The 27,740-nt window shown below is 39.6% G+C and overlaps 1 protein-coding gene across 1 annotated transcript; it reads left to right on the top strand.

Moving 5' to 3' along the window:
* Positions 1-32: 32 nt before the first annotated feature.
* Positions 33-27,502, top strand: EHD4 (EH domain containing 4). Its single transcript, XM_062494146.1, has 6 exons — positions 33-916; positions 8,489-8,665; positions 13,068-13,165; positions 17,084-17,496; positions 20,349-20,513; positions 22,971-27,502. The coding sequence occupies exons 1-6, from the start codon at positions 681-683 to the stop codon at positions 23,505-23,507; spliced, it is 1,626 nt and encodes a 541-aa protein (XP_062350130.1). The 5' UTR covers positions 33-680; the 3' UTR covers positions 23,508-27,502.
* The last annotated feature ends 238 nt before the right edge of the window (positions 27,503-27,740 follow it).

The following is a 27,740-nucleotide window of genomic DNA, read 5'->3' as shown; positions in this document are numbered from 1 at the left end:
TTATTGATTTCCCCAAGGTTGTGGTGAATCCGTTGTTACGCTCCACTAAAATCCCCTGTAAAATCAATTGCCAAGATGGTCCTCCTCTGTGACTTAACACAAAGGTGAGAAGGTTAGAACGAATGGCCGTATCTTCTACACACGTCTCACACCAAGATTTCCATGTTATACTAAGATTTTTCACTGTGTTTGAAACAGTTGCTTGATGTCGTAGCTAAACACCACGGCGCTTAGTCACACACTTCTTTTGCATACAAAGACAGCAGCCATCATCAGAAAAACACGAAAAGTATTTGGGCCATTCTGTTCTACGTTCAGATCGGAGCTGTCAAAGCGTTCCCGGATTTCAGCGCAAGGGGCTGAGATTTTAGCGCAGAGGAGCAGCAGGCACAGTTAACCTCCAGAGCCGGACTTGTGGCACAAAAAAAAAAAAAAAAAAAAAAAAAAAATCGCAGACCAACTTCCCCTTCAGGAACACCCCAAACCCACCCGGTTCCAAGGGTGTGGACTGCAGGGAGACTGGCCCCGCCCGGCCCCGTGGCTGAGTGGAGCAGCACCGCTGGCACCGCCTCTGCCCGGCCGGGGCGGGCCCGCGGCGGCGGCTGCGTGTGCGGGAGGAGCGGCGGCGGCGGCGGCGACCGGGGCAGCAGCGGCAGCAGCGGCTGTGGCGGCGGGGCGGGATGTTCAGCTGGCTGGGGAAGCAGGGCGGCGGGCGGGAGCGCGGCGGCGGCACCGACGTGGTGCAGACAGTGACCGGCGGGCTGAGGGATCTCTACCTCCGCAAGCTGCTGCCGCTGGAGGAGCACTACCGCTTCCATGAGTTCCACTCGCCCGCCCTGGAGGAGGCCGACTTCGAGAACAAGCCCATGGTGCTGCTGGTGGGGCAGTACAGCACCGGCAAGACCACCTTCATCCGGTAGGTGACCCCGGCCAGCGCGGCCCCGCCCGGGGAGCCGAGCCTCGCCCCGCCGGCCGCTCGGCCGTCCTCGCTCACTTCCCGCCCGGAGTGCTGCTGCCTGCGGAAAATCCCTCCCACGCTCTGGCGGCTCTGGGGCAGCGCTGCCGGTGTGGGCTGGTGCCTGCCCGGAAGGTCTCGGTGCTGAGTCGAGGATGGTGCCGCTCCCGACCCTGCTACACGCTCTGTAGCTCGCCGCTTGCTTCCTGTTCAAGAATATTGTTTCATGTTCTGATAGGAATGTGTAACCCCGTTGTCTGCTTCCTCTTAGTTCTTTTAATCTCTAAGTTATTTTGAAGGAAAACCAGGGGTTTCGTGCTGAAACGGTATGGCTAAACCGGGCATGAGGGATCACCTAACCTTATCTCCTCCCCTTTCTATCCCAAAAGTAGCTTAACGCACAGATGGGATGTGATCATAGAAGAGTAACGCGACGAGAGTTTTGGGCAAAAAACACGTGGTATCTGGAAAGTCTTCCATGTGCTTTTATTTTGGTCAATTTCATTGAAGAAGTAGTATCACTACTAAGGCAGCTTAACAGTGTTGTTCCTGTTGTAGTGTTTTCTGTCTTTCCTGTATTCCTTCTAAGTTTCTTAGTAACTCATTTTTAGGAAGCTGAAGCATATCTTGGGTAAACACAATACTGTGAATCTGTAAATACTTTGCATATGTCTGGGTTTCCGTATAACATGCCCCTTGCAAATCAGTCTAAGGTTTTGCCCAACTCTGCAAAAGACACTGAGGGATCATTTGGTTCACATTTTGACCTACTTCTATCTGAAGTTCATTATAGTCCTGTAAAATTTACAGATATTTATCTTTCAGGTCCAAAGACTACAGGCAGCCTTGCCATAGCACCATTTTCTTCTTGCAGTGCAAAATACCCACCTCTCCTCTCCACTGAAGATCGGTGTTTACCTTTAATCACCTGGGAGCTTTTCAGATGTTTACAGAACTAATCATGTGTCTTTTCAGGTTTTACAACTACCTAATTGAAAGCTTGAAGGTGAACATGGTTTCTTTACTGATAATTATCGAAATTCCCACAAACACGTAAAGTGGTGCTGCTCAGAGGAATATTTTAAAAATAGAAATAGGGCTGTAATTAAAAGATAGTTTCAGGATCTCCATAGACAGTCAGTCACAAGGTGGTGTGTGGGGGGAGGGCTTGTTGATTTGGATTTTTCCAACATTTCTCTAGGCATACTCATTCATTTTCTTATTTAAAATTGCAGTTGCCTCGTTAGTCTGTATATTTCCAGATAAGTTTTGTTACTTGGCTTATGGACAAGATGGGGAGAGCACAGGTTATGCAGATGGAGGCAGAATGGTCACAAATATATGTGCACCAGAACTTGTTCTGCCTGTTAGCAGCATTGTTCTGTTACTTGCAATTCATAAGAAAACTCTGTGTTCCCCCTCCTGTAAGAGTTTACCTTGTTTGAGAACGCGGGTTCTTGATTTATGGACGTTCATCTTTTCTGTCCTTTATAGCTGCCCGTATTTGACAGAAGTACAAGTCAGTATTGTGCTTAGAAACATTAATATTCCTTGCAGTGCCTTACCTGTATTTTTGCTACTGTTGCTTTGTAAATTGGTATCACTGTAGCAGCAAAATACTGAGCAAAAGGGTTGGGTGATAGTAATGTACAGTCTGAATGAGGAAAGACCTGTATTTATTACAGCTCTTGCAACTTTTTTTTAGCATTTGTTGGTGCTGGATGAAGATGCCCAGACAATTTTGGCAGAGATGAAGTTTTCAAAGATGCTTTCTCATGTGTTTTATGGCAATACCTGACTTGATATAAGAGGTGGCTTCTATTGTGATGTGCCTTTCTTTTTACCCTCTTTACCCCTTTCTTCTGTGTCCATTTTAGGTAGCTTGCAGAGCAATTAAAGATTTTGTACAAGGTGTATTGGAGAAGACAGGCATTGACTGTAGAGCCCAAATCTGTAGCAGGATATTTTTTATTGCTTCTAAAGGATCTCACTATGATCAACTTTCATTACCTCAGCATTTTCTATAGCATATTGTTGTCTGAATCAGCATGAAAAAATGCTCCACTGAAGATGGGCAGCAACTTAAACAGTAGTATCATAGTGACTGTTAGTCAAAATCCAATTTAGAGGAGAAAAAGAAGGGCCAAAATAGAGAAGTTCTTGTATGCTGTGTGCAAGACTCAGAAGACATGGGAAAATATTATCATGTCCAGGGCAGCCAGAAATAAATTTCCCCTTTGAAAGGCTGAATCTCCCATGGAAAAATCTCCTACCCTCTCAAGATAGTTATAATTTGGTATTTGTTGTAGATGATCTTTCTTAGAATGAAGTGGGGCTATAGGGGATTTATTCCTCTAAAACTTTTAATAAGCAAGCATTGTTTTAAATCTTAAATAAACAAAAACTGTTTAAAATTATTAAAACTGCTTTTGTTCACATTTCTTAACTTTATAGTCAGGAGAGCATATTAGGTCTACCTAAGTGTTTGCTGTTGGGTTTATGTGTGAACATAAAAATGCTGTTTAGTTTCCAAATATTCATTTGGGATTTACTTTGATTGAGATGTTATCGTGAGAACTTCACATTTTCATATCTCTGACACATCCATATCCACCCAGTTCCTTCCACTAAATCTTCATGGAAAACACTGATGTACGAGTGACTAAGTGTCCCTGGGGATTAAGATATACAAACACTTCCAGGTTTCTAACAGCTCTTGTGTTTTTTCACTCAGTGCTGTTTATCCGCTTTGCCACTTGGAACAATGCAGTGAAACCAGTCAGTTTTGCTGTCTAAGGTTTGTGTGGTGATAGTTTTATTCATGTATTTGACAATGCTGACAATTCAAACAAATACATCCAAGTGTTAATGGTTGTTCAGTTGTGTTTAATGAAGTGGGAGTATTGGTGAGAGTCAGTTGTTATCTTACATGTGAGCTGCTTGGCCTTGCAGCTTCTGTAATTGTCTCAATTTCTCATGCCTCTTTTAGAAAAAAAAGTGGGCAAAAGAGGGACAAGCGAGGAGAATTGTACTGTATAGAAAAGAAATAGGAGGTAGTTAATGCAAATAGGTAGTTTCTTTCATTCTGTTTTAAAAGTGTAGGAGACTGATTTTTTTTTTTTTTAAAAAGACCTTATCAACTTGAGACAAACCAGAAGTAAATTCTTCAGACTGCCAGGCTGTGCTTTTACTTTGCTCACAGGTATTACTCAGAGGTTCAAAACGGTAAACTTCCTGCTATTTAACTCAGCCAGAGGTGACTTGTGAAAGCACTATTTTCTATGCATGGTGTCTGGAGTCTGCAAGTAATGCTTGATCACTTGTGCAGCTGCATCTGTTTCTTTGGGGGTGAAGTTGGAGGAAGGTCCCTCTTAGTTTCTTTGGGTGAAAGCTGTGACTTCTTCATTAGCTCTACATGAAAGCTTTGAGTTATTTAGAGGAGAATTCATACACTAAAGCAAACATCTGCTAATTTTGCTGAGTTAAAAAAAAAGTGCTGAATACTTGGTGCAGGATGTAGTATGGAGGTGAACAGCCCTATAAAGCAGCCATGAGTTTATCTCCCAATGCCTTGCAGGGTATCCCTGTTCAGTGCTGTTCTGTCCAGCTCACTTGCTTTTGTGCATTCGTATGGCCTAGCTAATGCATTTACACTTCAGATGATAATGAGTATCTACAACTGTGAGTAATCTTTTCTATCTCTGGAACTTTATAAACTAGTTTCCCATAGTCTGGCTATACATCTTTCAGAGGAACATAGATGAATGTTTGTTGGCAAAGCTGAAAGGTTAAAGCCCAGGTAAAAACAAAGAGAGAAGAATCAACAGGATGTCTGTTGTTTGATCTAGACTGTCTTTGGGACATTGGCTATTTTTAAGCATTCTTCCTGTGAACCTTTTTGAACTCCTTCTCTGCTGAAAATTCCTGAGAAAAGCATGGCAGATGCTGAAAATCCAGGTATTTTCCTGTGCTAACGTGGCGCAGAAACACTGGTAGCTTTTCAGTTTACAGAAGATGGCTCTTACCTTTTGTGTATAAAATTGGTTTTTCATGCTGAGAAGTGTGATACAGCTTGTTCTGGCTTAGCCTACCCCACAACTCCAGCTTGCAACCAAGCACCACACAGCCACTCACACCCTGCACAGCAAGATGGAAGAGAGTATCAGAATGGTAAAAGTGAGAAAGCTCATGGCTTGAGATAGCAACAGTTTAGTAGGTACAATAAAAGCATCATGGGTAAGGCAAAGCAAGGAATTCATTCACTACTTTCCAAGGGCAGGCAGGTCTTCATGTATTCCCAGGAAAGCAGGGCTCTATCATACATAATAGTGACTTGGAAGAGAAAATGCTATCATTCCAAGTGTCTCCTTCTTCCTTTTCCCCCTAGCTTTTTATGCTAAGCATGATGCCATATGGTACAGAACATCCCGTGGGTCAGCAGGAATCAGCTGTCCCAGCTGTGTCCCCTCTTAACTGTTTGTTCACCCTTAGTCATGTGCTGGTGGGGTGGGATGAGAAGCAGAAAAGGCTGTGATTTTGTGCAAGTGCTCAGCAGTAAGGAAGAAATCCCTGTATTGTCAACACTTTTCAGCACAGATCCAAAACACAGCCACATAGCAGTTATTGTCCCGGCCAAACCCATCACACTTGAGCACAGCCAGTGCTCAAGAAGAGGTTTATTTTAGTCGGTACTGGTTCTTGATGTGCAATTGTGAGCCAATCTTAATGGAAAATACCTGCGCTGCAAAGTGATTTCTGTGTCTGTTAAATAGTTGTACCAGGCAGAGCATTGTGACTGTTGGGTGGGGCTTGGTATTTGGAAGGAGGTCTTGCCTTCCTGGATTGTTATGGCTATAAAAGCCTGTTTTTTAAAGCTGCCTTTATGACATTAACTTGGCAGTATCATTGCAGTTCAGTAACACTCATTGTGGTTTAGTAATTTCAATAAACACCTAATCTTGATTTGCACTGTTGAGTTCAGAGCTGCAGATAGAGATGTTGGAAATCCTGAAACATAACCCATACTTGTAACTCTAAATGTGCAGCAAAGTCATGATCAGGCCATGAAATTACTTTTTTAGGTGTCTAAAACGCCATCACCACTGAATGCCCATAATTATGCTGTAATTTATGATAGGTGCCAATTATCCTGTTAGCCTGGAGGGGTCTGCTCCTGCATTTAGATCCCACCACGTAGTTTTCCTTGACCTAGGATGTGCAACTTCACTCCTGTGCATTTGATTCAATTTATGTTCTTTACTGCTGCTCTTGGAGCATCCTCTTGTATATGTTGTCTGTCACCTTATGAGTTGCTGCCTCTGTCAGCAGAAGCCTGGGAATAACAATTTGTATCAAGAGAGGAGCTTATTTACAAGTGTCTTAGAGACCTTTTCTCCTTTAAAAGAAGGACAATGAGGAAAAGCAATGCTTGAAATAGAACACTTTACCATGGCAAGTTAAAAACCTTATTTTAGAAGTCAGAAGTATAGTTGATATTTCAAAATCGAAGCCATGGATAGCTCCAGTCTGGAAAATTTTAGTAGCTCTTGTGAGTTAACCTGTTTTATAGAACTCTGGTCTGCAGTGATAGTTTGTGAAGATGTGGGAACGCACTTTGGTGTTTCAGGTGTTCTGCTATTTGCCACAACACTTGAAAATCCTGGATTTCCTTGAGGGGTTCAGCTGGTGAACAACTGAAGTTTTGTCTTCATTTAATTTAGATCGTTTAATGATCTCATTTGTTCAGTGAGGGATCTGCTGCATTTTACCTCTGCAGGCAGAAAGGTTTGAGTGTTGTTTCATTTGCTTTTGGAGAGTGGTCGGTTTCATTTCCCTGTTACTGTGCATTAGGTACAGTATTATTCTAGAGATAGAACAGATTGACTTTGGCATGTTCTCGCATGTTTGTTCTTATGTTCCTCCTTCCTCACAAGCTTTAGTACTGGCATTTTTTAGATTTCTTTTTTTGGAAGCAGAAAGCTACAGGAAATCTTGTGCAAATAACTGTTCCATGCTCCCTGATTATAGGTTGAGCTAATTTGAGCCAGTTTGCTAAGGGTAGTGGAAGTCAGTGTTTGAAATATGCAACATATATTTAGTTCCATAAATTCAGATTCTGTGCACTGATCTGTAAAGTTTGTGAATGCTTGGGTACTCTATTTGAAGACAGAGGTTGTTCAGCAATCTTACTATGCTTTCTGCAGCAAAAGCAGCCAGCAAGTCCTCTCAAATCAGTAGTGATGTATGAAATTATAGCATACCACTGTTGGATTAAGTCCAGAATAAACCTTTATTAAAGGAGCAATATTTATATAGATGCAGTAAAACATGACTAGTGCTGTCATTGTATGCAGGACCACCACGTGTGCCTGAAGAAGAATTCTTATGTAAATCTGGTTTTGATTATGTAAATAGTTAAATTGTACTTGATTAAAATTGTATTGTCTTTTTTTTTAAATTTTCTTTATTTTTTAAGAACTGCAGGGTGACATTGAAAACACTTTGTTTTAGTCTTGAGCACCAAGATGGTGCTGTTGTGACTAAGGACAATACCACCCATGGTTTAAAATTTAGCAGTGTTGTCTGTGTGTCTGTGAAGGATGGCAGTTGGCATAGAATGTGTGCTGGAGGGTTCTTTGCTCAAAGGACTTGGGGCTGCTTGAAGGGATGCAGACAAGCTTTTATGTAAATAAATGCCCTTGTTCTATTAAGTTTTAATACTTAAATATCCACTTAATTCATTTCAGACCACCTTGTCTGGAAAGTCAAGGCTTGGCTCTGAGTATGTGCTGCCTGTGTTTTCTGTCAGTGGTTTACTCAAAGGGAGGTGCAAGATGGTTTCTGGTGGTACAGCACTACCTGACTTGATGCCCTTTGCAAATACTTTACTGTTAGGCCTAAAGTTCTGCAGATCTCACTTAGTTAGCAATTACTTTTTGATATACAGGTCAAAAGAAAATAAAATCCTCACTCCCAAACAGATAAAATTTTCCTATCTCATAATGGTTTTCTCTGTCTCTGGTAGGATGAGTTGAAGTTAGTAACATAATACCGAGTTTATTAAAGAGTTAGATCTGTCAGCCAACTGGATCTGCTCACCTGCAGCTTCAAACCATTCCCTTCTTGTACCAGCAGCACTGGTGTAGGCTTGAAAACACTCAGAAAAGCAGCCAAGTGTTGTAGTGTAACCTACAGCACTGGGATCATTGGTAGAACCAATTACTTAAATGGTTGAGGTGCTGCAGTTGAGGGAGTGGTTTTCCACACTGTCTTTGTAAAAGGATTTACTTTATCCTTTTACCTCGATGATGTGGAAAACTGATTCAGTCCTCTGCCTACTTCCCAGTTAACAGAAATAATGAAATGCAGGTAAATGTAATCTTATTCTTATAGAATATGTATATCCTTGGGAATTTTCAAGCAAACTGTTGTTATTTTCTTTTACCATGGATCCCAATCATTCATTCGTTTGGAATGTTTAGGTATAAATATAGCTATTGTATATAAATACATTTATGTGTTCTCCACCTCCAGATACTTGCTCGAGCAAGACTTTCCAGGCATGCGGATTGGTCCAGAGCCTACCACAGATTCCTTTATTGCTGTAATGTATGGAGAAACAGAAGGAAATATTCCTGGAAATGCCCTAGTCGTTGATCCTAAGAAGCCATTCCGGAAGCTCGGCCGCTTTGGAAATGCTTTCCTGAACAGGTGAGATCATCTTGCTTTCTGTCTTCTGATGGCTACATTTAAATTTTGGCATGTTCTGTTTTGATCAGCATGGAATAAATATTCAAATACAAACAGGAATGGTGGCAGGTCAGGTGAATTGAACAAAAACTGGCAGTACTAGGTAAGGTGGCATTATGATAGAGCTATTCAGTTAACTGAATAGAAAAGAGTTGTTAAAACCAGTTCACAGAAAACTGTAGAAATGATCCACTGCATGACTTATTTGTGAGGCATGATGCCAGGTGGAACTCAGGATAAGTTTATGCAAAAATTCTACTTAAGAAAACTGATAGGTTAGTACTATTATTAAAAACTACCATTCACAAAAAAAAAGAAAGGAAGCAAGTATTTTTCCTTTGGTCCTGTCTTGTTACTTTCCACTGATTTCATTGGATATCTTGGTATAGCTATTTAAAATCATGAATTGCTGGGGTTTGTAGACCTAAAGAATGGAGGATGTGCCCCATGGATAAAATAAAAACTCAAGCTGTTAAGTGTTTACTATCAACTACCCAGGTGTTCAGGTAGTTCCATAGACCAGGGAGATAGTGTTAGCTTCTGCTGTGTTTGTAAAAAGTGAAGAGATGTTCAGGGGTTGTGGATATTTTGATAGTAAACTTAAGTGGTATGCCAAATATTTCGAGTTGAAAGTTAATTACTAATAACTCCACTCTTACTGTCTGAGCAATCACCTTGTTTTCTTCCTGTATTTGATGGTAGCTTGACATGGAGGCCTCACTTGGAGAGCAAATTAGTCTAAATTGGTTCTTTTTAACAATAAACTTTCCTGTTTGGCTGATAAATACTGGCGTTTGTGTTAAAAGTTCATCATGTACAGTTTTATCTCTTGCTGTGCTTATTCAAAGAAGAAAGTTTATAACTGCATACAGTTGGCTTGGCTATCACTTTGCAGAGATAAGAATATGTGCTGTGGGAAGCTGTAGTCAAGTCCAATTTTAGCCAATCATCTCAAACTTGTCATATAAATTCTGTCTTCTGGATTGCTATTCTGTTTGTCCTTTTCCTCATAATTGTGCTCTCTCTACAAAAAATTAGTATACTTACAATACAAATAATATAAACTGTATTTTGCATAATATTCAAATATTTGCACAGAACATTTAATAATGGTATGTGTTTGGATAAGTAGCAATGTAATTTTTTGTCTAAATTGTCTAACTAGTTGTGTCAGGTTCTGACTGTTATGCAAGCAAGATTATTATAAGTTAAAAGGATGTACTTTCAAAGTAATGGACTAAATTATTTCAGTTCTTTTGGTGACTGTGATATTGTTACATTGAAGTGCTGTGAGCACCCTTATCTTCCCCAACAGTCACACTTACTGGTTAGTTATTATGCAGAGATCTAGGTGCTTATCTTTCCTTAGCATTTTTCAAAACCTACCAACTCCTTTCTCTTTATGACTTCACTTAGACAAAATTATCTTAGGCTTCGGTATCTTTGAGTTCCCACTAGGATGCCTGTAATCACAGTGCATCTTTTACTTTGCCTTCTCTCATTTGCCATGCTGACAGTTCTTTTTATCCAATATTACGTTTTTCACTCCTGCCTCAATATAGACTTTTCTCTACTTTCCACCACCCCATCCCATATCCCCCATTTTATTTTTTAAATGGTTTCCCAATCCTAGTGTTTTGTTTTATGAAGGAACTTAAGACTATGAACACTGAGACTATGAAGTTGAGTGCCCTTTTCATCCAAGTGTAACAATCCAAATTACAGGAAACAGGGACTGAGGTAATGGAAAAAATGAAACAAGAACATGGTATCACAATCAAGGCTTGTACTTAGTAATTACCTGCATTAATTTATTGATGTTACCTTGCTTTTGTCTTTTTCCATGACCTCTTCTAATTGCCCCCTGGATCCCACTTCTTGTGGGAGGTGCTCTATTAATCTCTTACTTATCCTGTATACTTTTAAGAAAAGTTGGAGAGGAAACAGTAGAGGGACAGGATCTAGTGTGCCCTTGGATGCTGGTGAGGAAAGAATTATGCATTGTTATTGTTAGAATTATTATAATGCAGTAGCATTATACCAGAAAAGCATGGGAAAAAATAGTGCTGCTGAGAAGAAATGCATGGTCCTGGTCTGTTTTGATGTGTCCTAAGAAATTACAGTCATTCATACAACTGTTTTTGTAACACTTTTTTTAAAGTCTGTCATTCAGGTGGATAGTATGTAGTTCTGTTTTTTGTGATGCAGCACTTACATGACCTGCATGAAGTGGTATGTTAAGAAATAAGTCTCAGTGTTGAAAAGAGATATTCAAATACCCCTATCATTGCAGTTTTAATTTGTCTAAAATACTAGTTTGAGGAAAGATTTTTAGCAAACCTCATCTTTATCTTATGGACCTATTCTAAAAGTTAACAAGCAGTTAATTATGAATTCTTGCTTCGATTTCCTCTGTGTTTACCATGTGCTTTTCTCCTTCCATTTCCTCTAATGACTGCTGCAAAGATGGCAGTGTCTGTATTTCTGAGGCTTGTAATTCTCTGTTTTCTTGCATGGTCTTTTCCAGCTGTGCCAGTTTGGGTGCTGCCTGAGTCAAGACACTGCTGTATTGTTCAGCTGGCATAACAGTGCCTTTCTTCCCATAGAATAGGGCTAGAAACATCTTGGTGATACTGGGCAAGCACTGGGCTTTCTAAGGTTGGATGAGAGTGATAAGAAAAAAATATACATTTTTTTCAGTCTTCACACTTCCAAATTTATGCAGGCTACTTCATGTTGTACATACTAGTGATGTATGTATTTTTGTAATGGTTCACATGGTTAAATATATTTTCTTTGTCACTTATCACATCCATTATGCTTCCATGTATTTGCTTTGACATAGCACTGCCTTTAGGTTTTGGCAAGTTCAAATAATGTAATTTTCTCAAATAGCACCTCACTGCTCTTTGAAAAATATATCTTAAGCTAGTAGAAAACTGTCTAGTGGAAGAGTTTGCTTCAGATACAAGGTTATTTCTTATACCTGGTGTCCCACTAAAACTAACAGTACATTTTACAATATGTTTACATGTCCTCAGGTTCTGTCAGGCTCGGATGGCTGCTGTTTCCTTATGCCCTTTTGGGTTTCAGGGAAAGGCACAGGTGTTGCTGCCAATTCTTTTTTACCCAAGAAGGCATAATGTGCTTTTGTTAAATGCTAATTGCCACAAGGTCTCTTGCAGAACAAGGTGAAGTGAGGTGTTAAGACTCCTTTTCTTCCCAATTTACTTTGAATGATCTGTATTGCATAAAATACTATCTAGACTTCGATATAGTTTATATCTTGTGTCTGATACGTGACTGGCTGAGCACTTCCTAACTCAGATCATGCAAGGCCTTAAAGATCTTGTTTGACCTCAACACAGCTATGATTTCCTGTCTGTGATACGCTGTTTTTTTGGGGCAGTGTGCTTTTTGAAGCCATAGGTTGATGTAGGGAAGCTCCATCTTGGAGCCTGGGGCTTAACCCTGTGTGGGACAGCCTTGCAGAAGGATGTGCTCCTTGGTGTCTTCAGCTACTCCCTGATAAGAAGATTAAACTCTTACACAAATCTCTTAAAGGCAGATTATGATGAAGGGCACTGGAGTTCTTCAGTCAGTAACTATCCCAGAGGCATCATTGCAGCTTGCATGTAACACACCAGGTGTTCTGCAGGGCTCTCAGAGTCCTTGTGAATTATTTATTTTTCTGCAATGCCACCATTGAATTTGCCTCCCGTTGCAGAGGCAGGAGGTTATTGTTTAGACCATACTGTGTGTAATTGGAACTCTTGCTTCTGGCAGTGTAATAGTTTTGGCTGGGTTTGTGGGACAAATACTGGTGTTTTTCACTAGTGCCCCAGCTGAGGAGAGTGGTGGGTTAGGGAGTAGGGATCACTCCAACACTGCTAAATAAGGTGAAACGGAGGTGTGGCAGGGACTGGAATATAAACATACTGTCCATGTGGCTTTCTGCTTGCTACTGCTTTCAGTCTTTGAGTCTGGGCATAAGCAGGAGTACATGAAGAATTTTCTCTTGTATGTACTAATTCTGGTCCTAGCAAAGCGATGGCTTGATGGAGTTTTTTTAACGTCGCGTTTAAAGCCCAAGTTGTCAGCTCTTGCAAAATTTGAAGTCATATCAGCACTTAGATGTACAGTTTTACTAGATTTCCCTGTGTTTTTGTTTTTTAGAAGCTCTCTTCATAATTTTTCTTAAACATGTATGGTTGCAAAACATAGAGGTCTGCCAGGATTCAGAAACCTTTTTGAATCTCACTTGAGTCTCTCTAAAATCAGATATATAATGGGGAGCTCTCAAGCGACAATCTGTATGTGAGCTATTGTTAATGTATTTTTTTTTTTCACTCCTTTCCTGTAGGTTCATGTGTTCTCAGCTTCCAAATGAGGTGCTGAAGAGCATCAGTATCATTGACAGCCCTGGCATTCTTTCTGGAGAGAAGCAGCGCATCAGCAGAGGTGAGTTACAGAGCTTTATAGTAACCAAGCCCACTAAATCTTTTCTGCTCTACTGGACAAAACAATATTTTAATCTTTGGGGAGCCTGTTTTAGTGGTACTATATGGTGGTCTTGCATTCTTGGGTCTATGCAAGCCCCATACATCCCATATCTTAAGGCTGGATGTTGGCTTTAGATTTTTTTCTCTTGAAAGCTGGTGGGGATTGGTATTTCTGTCATCCTGCTGTTATGGCTGCTAATGGCTACAGTTGCATGATCTGTTGACTAATTAGTGCTTTGTCACTCCTTAGAGAAAGCCTTGTTTTTGTCATTTTAATTGCTTTCCATGAAGTAATAATGACTTATATATGCTATTGAAGTTCATGAATGAAGAAATGTTTTGTAATAGCTTGGTTTCAGACATGTAAGTTGGTCACGTCTGAAAAATTTGGGGGTGGGACTATAAATAAGGTGGGTTTGTTTATTGTGGGCACAGCTGCTAGAACTGCTTCTTAAGGTTGCTCAGTCATGCCATAACATAATACAGTCAAAAGAGGAAGTCAAATGGTAGAAGGAGAAAGAGCAGCTGAGAATATTTTTAATATGAAAATTCTGCAGAGAACTGAGCACTGTTTGTTGAGCTGTTTTAAACATTAGCCTGTGTTGAGAAGCTATTTAAACAGAGCAGTATAATGTAAACAACTTTCTTCCTTGCATTCTTCAGCTGCATTTAAGTGCATGTCGCTTTTCTGTGGAGTTATAAATGGTAGTGATGAAGGGTGTGGCTTATGCTGCCCTCTGTTTTCAGACCTTTGCTTAAGAAATGGAAACTTGTGTTTCATATCTCTGTCAAAGGAAATAAACCTTAAGTTTGCTATGTGATGTGTTGGTGAAATAGTAGAGATGGACAGCATGAGAGCCTATATCTCTGCAAGCAAAGGCTTGAATGTGTGAAACCAGAAATAAAACAAATACTGTATGTTGGCACTCTTTATTTTAGACAGAAAAAATTAAATGTATAACTGATGATTTTTAGTCCTGACAAAATCTTCTCACAAAATGTCCATGAAGTATTTAGATCCCACTTTACGCAGTCTGATAAAATCAGTGGTGGTCTGCTTCTCCATAGCGGATTCCAGCTCCCTTTTTCCTCCTCAAGTTAAAACTAGGTGCATCTTGCCCCTTCTTTGCTTGTTAAATGAAGAGAAAATTATGTTTGGCACCATTCAGGTATCTGTCGCCACTTTCGTAATAGTGTGGAAGGGAACATAAAATAAGCAGAAAATTAGAGTATCATATTAATATGCCACTGAAAAAGTGATCAATTGTGTAATCAAATTCAACGCCATTAGGTAATGCTGTAAAAGTCTCAGACTTCCAAGTGCAGGATGGAGCTGTGTTTCACTGCAGGTTATGTTTCACTGGTAGTCCTGTGTTGCCTGAAGGACCATGACTCTTCGCTACCATCTAGAATTGCTCCTGTGATTTAACAAAACATGGCTCTTGTTCTCTTATTGTTCAGAAGCTCCTTGTCTTGATGGTATGTGCCTTACCAATTGTTACAGCCTAGCTAGCCTGCCCTTTGACATGATAGACTTTCATCTAATTAGACATAGCTCATTGATTACCTCAAACTCTTACCTGTTTCATAGGCTATAACTTGATTAGATTGCACTTCATTAATTTTTTCCTGTGTATTAAAGATTGTCTTGAATGTATCCCTTGTCGTACTTCTTTTATCAAAGTGTGGTTCTCCTGTATGCTGTTAGGTTTAATCATGTTTAAAGTGTGGTTGTACCAAATATGAGGTTTTGGGAGTTGGCTTTAAATCACTGTTCTCTCAGCATTACAGGCTTTGAGGGCAGGTTAAATAAAGGTTTTATGTACTTCAGCATCAGCATACAAGAAGTTATCTACAAGTGCCTATGCATTTATTGCATACTGCATGCATATTGCATGATTAGAAATTGCTACACACAACCTTAGCTGAAATACTGCATAGTTAGATACATTTCCTGTAAATGGCTTTTGGGTTATTTATGCTGCTTGCATATAGGTGGTTTTGTGGAGCACAAACGTGACTTGTCCTGTGATGCTGCACATGCCAAGGTTTGTCTGACCTGCTTCCTGGAGGAGGTCTGGTCTGATTTAAACATATTTGTGTTATAAGTCTAATTTAGCATGTTTTGAAGTTTGAGTTGCTTTGATGACTTTCTAAATTATTGTGTGCAGATATAAGCAGCAATGTATAAGATGTTTGCTGCTATCCCTGAATGTGTCTCTGACAGAGAGGGTACTGCTTTCCAGAAGTTTAGCTTGTGTCTAACATTTGTAAGCTGCAGCTTTTCTTGTTTAAATCATTTGAATGGAGAATAACATTACAGGGCATCAGTCTAAGACCTGGTCTCTTTGCTTTTGGTGGTTTTTTCCCCGTTTCACTAGCTGCACACATTCACATCTACCTGTGAATTAATGTAAATCTGTAAAATATTAAAATATGACAGGTATCACTAGGAGTAAGTTGAAGCCTTCTGAGACCAAGGGAGGACTCAAATATTAACTTTCATTTTAGCATGCAGGAAAACAGAAAAGGAACTATGTAAAATTAGAGGACATGCACAATTTCCCAGCATGCTCTATTTTTAACTCTGGAAAGCATCCAGGCCATAGACGAAGGAGCTGATTTCTTGAAGGGTCAAAAATATACACAGAGGGTAACATTCAAAGGTGTCTCAAGACAGACCTTTCCCGCTCCTGTTGTCAGCAGGAGGATGTGCCAGAAGCTCCCTGCCTGTCAATTCAAGGGCAGTGTAAGTGGTTGGAGCAGAATGTGCAGATGTCTGCTAGCATTGTCCCCTGGTCAGACAATGCCCATCCCTGTGCTGCTTCTGAGTCATCACTGGTGATGTTCACATCCTTGCAGACAGAAATGTCTGTGTGGTCTGCAAGATTTGGAAGGAAAAATGAGTGTCTGGCAAGATGCAAGGAGGAACCCCTTTTCGGAAGGGAGAGCGTGTTTCGTTCATGATTAAGTGGTGTGAAGGCAAGTGTTTCAAAAAGTGTGGGGAAAGAGTTCAGGGGGAAATGGATACTGGTTTTTTAAAAGCAAAAATCTCCCAGTACATATGTTACTGTTCCTTACTCATACTGAATGAGTCACATGCATGCTAAACCCAAAGCTGCATCACCAGTGGTGACTCTGCGGATTAGATGTGTCACTTCTGAATAAGGAGTTCCTGAATACTCTTTGTTGTGTGAATTAGGTACCAGCTGAACCTGTAAAAGCATTTAGACAGGTGCTATGAATAGGCTTTCCTTTAGAACATGATAAAGCTTGTTTCAGGTGATCAGAAAGGTCACTGCTCATGCTCTGTAATCTGCCGTGTCCTCAAAACCATCAGCAATGCAGTCATGTTACTTGTAAATTGTAGTTTTTATTCTGTTGTGGCAAAAATAGCAGCAAGTGTTGCAAGATCAGGAGAGATTATTTTGAAAATGGTTTTAAAATCCAAATGCTTCTAGTTGCTGACTTGCACTGGAATGCTGCACTTGCACCATTTTCCATGTTAATTCAGACAAGCAGTGCTACCAAAGTGACCAATATTGGCAGTGGTGAAGAGAGACTGTGATCAGAGCCCCACAGTCCTGTTTAGCTTGGGTGCTCTGCTGGAACCAGACTCCTGGAAGGAGGCAAATGTGGGTGTGAGACAGAAAAAAGGGCAGTGATAGAAACAAAAGGTGGTAATAGTGAGACTGGTCCAAGGAAATGCAGGATACAGTTGTCCTGACCTCATTGTCCACAGATACTGTCTTATTGAGTAATAAATCTCCTTTTAGCTCCCAGGTAGAGGCTGTGTTACCCTCTTGTTCTCTGTCTCCAGCCCTACCTTCTCCACTTTTCTGAACAGTAAGACTGTAACCGTGTGTTCTTCCTTCAGGCTATGACTTCTGCCAAGTCCTCCAGTGGTTTGCTGAGAGGGTTGACCGAATCATCCTCCTTTTTGATGCCCACAAGCTGGATATATCTGATGAGTTTTCAGAGGCCATTAAGTCATTCCGAGGCCAGGATGACAAGATTCGAGTGGTGCTTAATAAGGCTGACCAGGTGGACACACAGCAGCTGATGAGGGTCTATGGTGCACTCATGTGGTCCCTGGGAAAGGTGATTGACACGCCAGAGGTCCTGCGGGTCTACATTGGCTCCTTCTGGGCCCATCCTCTCCGAAACACAGACAATCGAAGACTCTTTGAAGCTGAGGCACAGGATCTTTTCAAGGATATCCAGAGCCTCCCGCAGAAGGCTGCTGTGAGGAAACTCAATGATCTCATTAAAAGGGCAAGACTTGCAAAGGTATGAAAAGAAAGGAGACAAAATTGAATGAGCGGTCTCTGCTGCTCTCAGTATGTCCTATCTCAACCTTCCCAATTTTTCTGTTGCTATAAAATGTGTCTTTTTAGCACAGTTTTTAATCTTGTGTTGAATTGTCACTGCTTCAAGGAAAAGGTAATAATCACTCAGGGAGAAAGCTATTGGTACCAGACTAGAGTTCTAATTTCCTGTGCAGTTATCAAACCAAATGTATTTTCCTTGGAACACATTTTAATCTGAACTTCTAATCAAAAATGAAGAGGACTTGCAAATCCATCAGTATATGAATAGTTGTTTGGGGATGTGTGCCACTTCCTATGCTTATTTCTGAATATGAAGATAGACTTTTGGGGTATATTTTAGTGGGGTTATTTTTTGGGGGTGAAGGGGGGCTGTTTGTTGGGGGTTTTTGTGGCCTGAGGTTTAGGGCAACCTGTAGAAGTCGCTTCTTTGAAAATTCCATTTAAAATAGCAATGATGTTGTATAAAAAGTTGCTCTGATCCCAGAGAAACCTCAGATCCAGTCTGTTTTTTAAATGTTGGCAGCATTTTGTTTTCATTTGTTACAATTGTTTTGGCATTGAAAGAGTGTCAGTTGAGTAATTTTTAGATATCTCTATGTAATGTAAAATAAAAAATGGATAAAGGTAGATACAGGACACAGTGCTGTTAGGGATATGTTAGACAGTCATGGAAGGGGAATAAACTGTTTATCTGCAGGAAAACAGCAATGTAATCCAGTGTCATTTTTCTGCCTTCCAAACTTCTCTCAAAGTACTGACAGTCAAAAGTCACTTTTTTCAGCATTGAGTGTGGGGTTTCTTTTACCCTATTTCTGTGCTGCTACCCTCTTCTTAATGCTTTCTAAAGCATTTACAGTAACTGGGAAAAAAAGCAAACTCTTAACAGGCTGTCAAATTTGGGCATTAGGCTTTTCTCTTTTTTTTTTTTTTTCCCTAAGTCCTGTGACTCACTATCCCGTTTTGAAGATGGGGACTGTTCTTATCTACAAGAAACACATGTGCATACTGGCAGACCTTAGGCCACTTAGAATACACATGTGAAACTGTTAGTACTTATGAATTATAAGCATATTCTTCTCGGTTTGATACAAATATTTTTGATATAAGAACCCTAAAATTACTTACAATTATTTATAAATGCTCTAAAAATACCATTATTGAATCCATTCTGTATTTCTGGAGAAATACTCATATCTATACTCTTAGAAAATTTAATGGGTTTATGCTTCTTTGTGCTGGAGAATTTTTTTCCTCTATAGAAATGTAAATTTAGTTGCACTTAAAATAATTTAGTTGCAATGAAAATGTATATACTCTTTTTAGGTACAAGGAAGTGTTGTTGTGTGAAAGTTGTGAATTTCAGATGTGCATATAAAAACTGGCTACATAATTTTTCTTTTAAAAGCAAAGATTTTTTTTTCCCCCCCATTTCTTCCTTAACAAGTAAGGAGATGAATGGGAAAGCAATTGCTGTGTACAGATTGTCAGGTTTGTGTAGACTGACATTCAGTCATGGTTTGGTAGGTATTAAGTATTGCACTTACACAACACCGAAGCAATCACTTGTTTTGCTGATGCTTTTCAATGGTAGTTTGTCTTACCCCAGTCTTCAAATTTCACCTGTTTATTGCTCAACAGTTTGATAGACATACCTAATTATTAACTGGTTTTTTACCGCGTGTGTGAAAATTGTGAATTCTGTTTTGTGGACAGCTAAATTCTTTCTAAATGAACAAGACCTGAGATCTCTAAAGACAACCTGTTGTGGAGGTCATTTGTCTGGTGTGGTCCTGGCAGGTCAGAGATTAGGAGAGTGGTTTGATAACACCAAGTTGTGATAGCCATACATTTTTTAAAAAGAAGGCTCTGCCCTGGTGCTTTCCTTCTTGTGTGAAAAATGAGTATCAATGTCCACACAATGAGCTGGACTCATAGGTGATAGGTGAACTCATCTCAGGAAGTGCAGCCACTGTTTCTGTTCCGGACCTGATCACTTGCTCTGTGGCCAAGCAGATCCTTTTGGTGGGGAAAGGTGGTGGGAGAGTGGCGAGGGGGAAGAGGTGAATAGTTCAGAATAAAGGCATAAGGAAGGTGGGCAGGATGGATATTTTGATGGCAATGCAGGAATCAGTATGTTTAAACATCCTAAATTCACGTCTTTCCTTATGAGCTAGAAAGGCTCTACTTCTCTTCCTAGGGCTTCACAAGGCAGCCATGGCATGCTGCTTCTATTGGAACTGGCTGCTCTGTCATCTGCATAGGTAGCTACATAAATATAGACTATAGGTACTCACTTTTCTGTGATTAAATAGGTAGGAATGGAATATCACTTCAAATAGATAGCCCTGCCACTTAGCATACTTGGATTACTGGAGGAATTATCCATCCCACTGATTCCCACAATGGCTGGTGAGGCAAATGAGGTACAAATCGTACGGATGGACCAGTATGGCTGGAGCTCTGTGTATAGTGTCAGGATGTAGAGTTTGGGGTCTTGCATTTTCTCTTGCTGTTGGTACTCGTAGAATGCTGTACCAGGCTTCTCCTTAAAACTGCAAGTGTGCATCTGTATTTCTTTGAAATGTGTTTCCTTTTTCTCTGCCCCTCAAAGGAATGCTGAGAGCAGCAAAAGCTAATAATAACTAACTGGTAGCTAACTGTACATGTAAACATGAAGTTCCAGAAACAGTAGTTGATAATATCTTTCCTTAGGGAAACATATTTCTGTTTCTTTTTATGACTTAAGTGAGGAATGCTAACTGCTAAGTGTTGGCAAACAGTAGTCTTGATTTCAGTTTTGCTTCTTTTTAGGTTCATGCATATATCATCAGCTATCTGAAAAAAGAGATGCCCTCTGTATTTGGGAAAGACAACAAGAAGAAAGAACTGATCAACAAGTTGCCAGAGATCTACATCCAACTGCAAAGGGAACACCATATCTCAGCAGGGGACTTCCCTGAAGTCAAGAAAATGCAGGTAAAATGGTAGATGGCCATTTCCCTGGAAGAACTCTTAACTTTGTAGCAGGATTGCCAAATTGGAAAAGGTAGAACAGTATCTCAGTGTTACAGCTTAGGGTCTTTGGCAGTAGAGCAGTTGAAATTACAGTAATTTTTCTGATACGAGGTTTGAGTGACTTGGAAGTGGTACAGACTGAAAAAGAGTAGTAACTTGCTTAGTGTGCATTCGCTGATACAGGACCACACAAAGGATATGGGAATAAGGAATCTGACCTTCTATCCTTTTAGTCAGTACTTGGTCTCTCCTGGCAGAAGGAACTAAAGGCTTTGTATAATTAAAATGGTAGTGAACACTCACAGGTTAAGGGGCTTCTTGTTTTGAATCCTAAATGTGATAATATTTATCATTTTCGTAATAGTATAAAATATTTGTGTAGGTGAAGATATCCTTAGTCATAAGTTCATTTTTACTCTACTCTGTTCCTGTTTTTACTGGTACTGTTTTTCTTCCTGTTTTTACTGAAGTAATAGAGGCAATTTGTGACTTTTCAAAAGTTCAGCTTAAACCTCTTGCTTCTGAAAATAATCTTTTGCTTTCTTCTTGTCCTGTTAAGATTGTATTCTATGAAGGAGAGAGAGAGAGAAGTTCTTGGTTTATACTCACAACTAATTTTTAAACACCTTTTTTCCCTCTTCCTCTTTTGCACTTTCTGTGGTCTTTCAACCAACTTTCTGTCACTTTCTTGCCTATTTATTTCTGCTCTCTGATTTGAGATGAGTTGCTTAGAAAATATCCTTGGGAGAAAAGAATTAATGTTGTGTAAGCTGTGATTTCAAGTATCAATTGGCAATTTTTGTATCTCAGATCATAGGGTTCTTAAATGGCCTTTGAGTTCGAGGATAATTCAGCTCGAAAGCTGAAGAACAAGAGATCAGGAGCCTGCAGTTTGCTCTGACCATGGACTAGTCATGAGTATGATGGAGGATGTTTTCCACATGTATCATTCTGACAGTATATGTGGTACACTTGCACATCATCATCAGGAGTGGTGATTGGCTGATTATCTATAGGAAGGCACAAGTTTCTTTCAAGAACTATAATATTTAACCTGGGAATCAACTACTGGCATGAGATAGCAAATGGTAGATGAAGCACAAGATGTATTTTAGCTAAGTTTTCACAGGCAGGATTGTTGGGAGGGTTTCATGAGTTAGGCCCTGAAAGGGTATTTTGTGGCAGAAGTTGACTGTTTCTTCCCTTGATGCTTTTGTTTGTGATGCAGAATGAGAGAATAAGATATCTGAATATTGAAACAAAATTTGAATTAAACTCTTTCAACGGTACATATCAGTTAAGCCTCAGCAGCAGATGGCAGCAAATATGTACAGATCAGTCACTTTTGTAATGAGGCGCAAAATTGTAAGGAAGCAAAATGGTGAGAAAACAAAATTGTGCCAAAACAGATAGCAAGTTGACTTTTGATTCCTGAGATTTATTGTGCTATATAAATTTATTCTGATCAGGTGCTGTAAATCAGGTGGTTGTGTTTAAATGTCCCTTGAACAGAGTTGTTGGTTGACAGTTTGTAACCTGTGCTTCAGGTTTCTTGGGTTCTTGTCATGATCACTTTGATATGCAGCTCCTTGGGTTGATAGATGGAATTTGTTGAAGCAATTTAACATCATTTTACAGAAAGTGGGAGGTGGTGGTGACATTTGGGGTTTTAACTTTACCTTCCTGGCAAGCATTTTGCATGTAGATAAGAGTAATAATTGCCTAAAGCATTTTTAATTTTACAATGCTGTTGTTTAAAACTTACTTGGGCTTGTGTTGGAATAGTATGTATTACCTAGGTAAGCATTTCACTGGTGTTAGGATGAAAAATTCCACAAATTCTGCAGCGACCATCTGACTTCATGAGTTCTGGCAGCACTGCTATAAACACTGCTGCTGTTATCTCAACTCAGTTTTTCTTTATTGGTAAAGGACACTTCTTCCTGACCTAACCACAACCACGAAGTCTATTCTATAAAATCAGATCAGTCCTGCGAACATTTGATTTTATTTTTAACTTTAGACATTTGCATAAATGCTAGCAGGACTGAGGACTTACTTGCATGCTTTCTTTGATGTTTGGAAAAAAAACCACATCAAACGGAAAGTTGCTGGGTAACATTCATCAATTGCTGTGGTTTTATCTACTGCACTTTGAAAACTGTATTGTAAATGTAATTTAATAGACAAACTCATACACTATTGCAAAATTGTCTTAGTGTGTTTGATTAAATATATTGGTTGTATGGTACATATGTGTCTTGTTTCTCATTCAAGAGGAGTTTCAGCTATAGAAGCAGCTTCAAAGGTACTTATTTTAATTGAATTATTACTTGAGTATTTTAATTTGAAGCCCATTCTTTATACTTTTCAATGTATTGGAATCGTTTTTAACTGCTGTCACTGTGTCATTCACAGGAGCAGTTGGAGAACTGTGACTTCACTAAATTTCATTCTTTGAAACCAAAGCTAATTGAAACTGTGGATAACATGTTGGCCAACAAAATTGCCTCCCTGATGAATCTAATCAGACAGGAAGAAAGCAACATGCCCACAGAGATGGTACAAGGTGGAGCATTTGATGGCACCATGGCAGGACCTTTTGGCCATGGATACGGGGAAGGTGCTAAGGAAGGAGCTGATGAAGAGGAGTGGGTTGTTGCCAAAGATAAACCTGCTTACGATGAGATTTTCTACACTCTGTCACCAATCAATGGCAAAATATCTGGGATTAGTGCCAAGAAGGAGATGGTGACTTCTAAACTACCCAATAGCGTCTTGGGGAAGATCTGGAAACTTGCAGACTGTGATGGCGATGGGATGTTGGATGATGAAGAGTTTGCGTTAGCAAAGCATCTCATCAAGATTAAACTGGATGGGTATGAACTGCCTGGCACACTACCTTCCCACCTGGTGCCACCGTCTCACAGGAAACCTTTCCAGACAGCAGAATGAACAATGCAAGGAGAAGAATGAGGATTTTGAAAATCCCACAGGAAATGTGTTGAAAATACCAAAATTTGAAGTTAAGCTTAGATCCTTAAACCTCACAGTGCATTTCACGCAAGCTACTGAAGTTATAAGCATGGCAGCAGGGAAACATTCCTGTCGCCGTCTTTGCTGACCTTCACTCAGACATGCTTATCACAAGTGCCTTATAATAGCTATGTCATAAGGTGAAAATGTTTTTGTAGTCCTGTGTCCATGTCTCGCTGCCTTTACAACCATAAAACAGAAAAGACCATGCATAAAAGTTGCTGACCTTCATCAAACCTAAATTACTTACCAACCCTAAGTATCTCCAAACTATTCTAAATAGCACACTGAAGATCAAAATGTTAAATTCACCTGCCTATGCTAGGAATATTTAGATGCTAAACATGTAGTTAAGCAATTGAGGGAATGTCAGCATCTCTCTAGTCTAAGAAAAGGCTGATATAAAAGGAATTTTTCTTTTCTTTCTGTTATTTAATTTGAGTTAGGAGAGTGATGAGAGTTTTTTAAGTGCTCAGAATATGAGCAAACTTGTTTTAAAACTTTAGATTCTATCTAGAACTGCAAAATACTAAAATTATTTTTTTGATCTGTCATTGTGTCTTATCTGAAGAGCAGCTTCTTCAGATTTACACAGCACTAAATATATTCAGTATTATTAGGAGAACTGAGATCTCCTTAGTTCCTTGGATTCATAATATTCTTTGCGGTTCAAGCTTAGCTTCTCTGCAGACAGTGAATTTCTGAATGGTTCAAAGTGACAGCAGAGTGGTTTCTTAAGCTAAAAAAACATGTTTGCATTGAAATTAAGCCTCACTTTCTGTTCAGAAAAGGTGTATTGCTCAAAGTTAACCTCTTAAAAGCATGTAAAATTGTTTCTGGATATTTTCATTGCTATTTAATATCTATTTACTAGGTAATTATGCAGCTAAGTCTCTGTATTTTTTAATATATAATATGTTTAAGAGACATTTTTAGCTCTTTTGCCGACATGTAGCTGACAACCACAAAAGAGGGATTCAATTCCCATGGTGGCAGATTTGAAGGATGGAGAGGCTAACAGGTTATATTGACTGTAATAAATGATAGACTCATTCCTCCAAATATTACTCCTTTATTGAAAACAATCTGTGAAAGGAATGGATGCTTAATGAACATTTGTTTTCCAGCAATACGCAATCAAAGTTGAACATACTGTCTGCTTACAACTGATTTTTATCAGTACCTTTAGAGAAAGCAAGTCTTTGGCCCTGTGAACTTGAGTCTTTCAGGGAGGGCCAGTTCCTTCCTAAAATCAAATTTGGTAGTCAGTTCTGGTCTATGTATATGAGCAGGAATTGACTTGTATTCAATTTGTAATAGGAAAGACCCAATACATCAAAGGTACTGTAGTTTTGAGCACTTTTTTGTTAAGTCTCAGTAAGTGACAGCAGTAATACCTTCTGAGACAGAGCAAGCCAAAATGTGCTTTAACATCCTTGCAATAGGGATGGGGAGGGAAATAGTTTGGATATAGTCTCCCAGTAAAGGTTCTAGTCAAGCTTCTGTGATTAGTCTTGTGTGTGATCTAAGAAAAGCCTCAGCTTTTTTCAAGTCATATATTTGTAGGTTGTCAGGTTTAATACTGCACATCTTTCTGGACCTTGTATCTTTCTGTGTCTGTTCTGTTCTGAGGTGCAATTTCCATGAACTTTGTCAGGGCTCTTCCATGGGAAAACAATGATGCTACTTTAAGTAATGGCAGAACACCACCTTTACCTTGCCAGGTTTCTGGGCCTGTATCAAGGATGTCCTGGCATAGTTAAATTGTTCTGAGGTTTTTATTATTTTTTTTAATTCTTAGGTGTTTTTCCTATCATTCAAGCATACCAACTTTATTTCTGTTAGACCTAAATTAGGAGTTAAATTAACCTTAGTGCATCTCTGTGCACTTTAGTAGAGCTGTGAAACTTAATCCTGAGTCTACCTGTGTGACTGTACATCTGCAGAGTAACTGTTTTCTATGTAATTTATTTTTGATTGAACAAGAAGTAGTATATAGACATTGCAGGTGTTAAGAAAAAGGCAGAAGTAGTAACGTGTGTTTGTTTGTGGGTAGTGTCTGCAGTCAGTACCACTTTATGCACTACTGACCAGCTTAGTACTAGTGACTGGCTTAATCAGGAAAGCCACCAGGAGAATGGATGCAAGCTTTTTGTATTGTAGTGTAGGCAAATCTGAGAGGATCTGCCTTACCTCACTTTGCAGCAGCACAGGGCTGCAGGGGTGGATTCATGCTTGAGTTCCCACTGCGTGTCACTTCCAGGGGTGATGCTCCAGATATATTGGAGCCATGTGATCCCATGCCATTAGAAATACCCTCTTTCAGTGAGAAGAGCAGGATAGTTTCAGTGGTTTTATTTTACTTTTCTGGTTTTGTTGCTAGTAAAATGGAGAACACAAGCTTTTCCTCTCTGTGACAATATGCTGACTTGGTTTTAAGGCAGACAAATTGAAATACATAATTTTGGTAAGTTAAAATATTTTTCCTAGATGGGACTGTAGTATTTGGTTTTGTGTTCCTGTAAAATTTGGCAGATGAACGCATAAAGCATGTGTTGGAGTAGAGGTGGATTTTCTCTGGCTGTCTGGAGAAAGAGAAGTCTTTCATGGTCAGCGTCCACAGCTACATAAATGTATTTCTAGGTATGTGGTGCAGTGCACTAGCATCACACTTAGATGATAGGAATAAAGTACATTTCATATGAACTTTGAACAGCAGTTTCTTGCACAACTAACCTGATGGAATAGGTTGCTGTTGCACAGGGGAGGGGATCTCTTCTCACTACATCCTCACAGGTCTGTGGGCCTCCCCCATTTGTGCTGCTGGCTCTCTGCAAGCCCTTCAGTTAAACCAGCCACACACAACTGTTTGGAGAATGTTCTGTGGAGTTAGTGAATCTGTATGTTATAAAAGCATGAGAAGTGAGCAGGGTTGCCTTTTCTCAGGATAGTTTGCTCTAAGTAGTTATTGGTAGTAGCAGTATAAGGTAGTCTTTGGTGTTCAGTTTGTTACTATTGTCTGCTGAAGAAAGGTGAAGATGTTGGGCTGGTTGGACATTTTATGCTTAGGATTTTAATAACATTTTCTGCAAGATCATTCAAAGCTGTCTAATTCATCCTGTGAAATCTGTGCCCACTGATGTAGGCTACTATCTTAAACTGAAGTAGCAACTGCTGCTTTTACCTTTTTTCTCCAACTATTCAACAGCACAATTTTAATTTGCAACCCTAGTTCTGTTCCTTCAGAAATTAAGAGTTTTTGTTGTAGATTGGAACAGAAATTGTGGGGTTACAGTTCATAACCACAGTATAGGACACTGAGAGACTTAAAAGCTGTGACAGCTTGAAATTGGAGAGTTTACAAAGATTTTTAAGTCAGGGCAAGGTCCCAGTTGTTAATTGGGTGTGGTGTGGATTTGTGTGGACCCTGGTCTCAAAGCAGCAGGTATGTGGTCCCTGGCTTTCAACACTGTTATTGCCAGCACTTGAAATACACACTCTTTTACTTTCCCTCACTTTCTTCCCTTCACCACATGCACTCATTTTGGTGGCTCTTTAAGTTGTTGGATCTCAAGCAGAGTTTGAAGTGTATGGTTTGGATATGTGTAACTTGGCACTGAGAGAATGATCATGAACTTAATTTTCTATTTCACATGCTCACCTTTTCTAGTGTTTTTTGTTAAACATTGTTTTCACTTAGATGGCACTGATTTTTGAGGAAAGGCTTGATTAGTGCAGTGTGCTTCAGTTTGCCCAAATAGGCAAACAAAATTGTAAGTTCATTATTGTTGCACTTTCATTACTCAATAAATTCTTTGCCAATACTGTAATATATTTTAATATGCTTTGTAATAATTTTTAGAAGGCAGTGATAAAAGTTGCTGATTTAATAAACTAATACTGAACTACTGAAATTTTGGTTTGTGTGCTTCTTCCCAGAAGATAACCTTTCAGTAATTGGAATTTTGTAATCCTGCTACTTAAGGGTCATAGGCAGAGTAGCTATTTGGCAAGCTGCTGATTTTCCCACCTCAGTTTATGTATCCATAATAGGTTCCAGCTATTTCTTTTTTGTGCCCTTGAACATGTTCCTGAAATTACTGCTTGCTTGTGCCAAGGCTTGGTTCCAGAATTAAATTTATCTGTAAAGAA

This window comes from Cinclus cinclus, chromosome 6 (genome assembly GCF_963662255.1).
Source record: "Cinclus cinclus chromosome 6, bCinCin1.1, whole genome shotgun sequence".
NCBI classification, from domain to species: Eukaryota; Metazoa; Chordata; class Aves; order Passeriformes; family Cinclidae; genus Cinclus; species Cinclus cinclus.
This window is presented reverse-complemented; position numbering and strand designations above follow the sequence as displayed.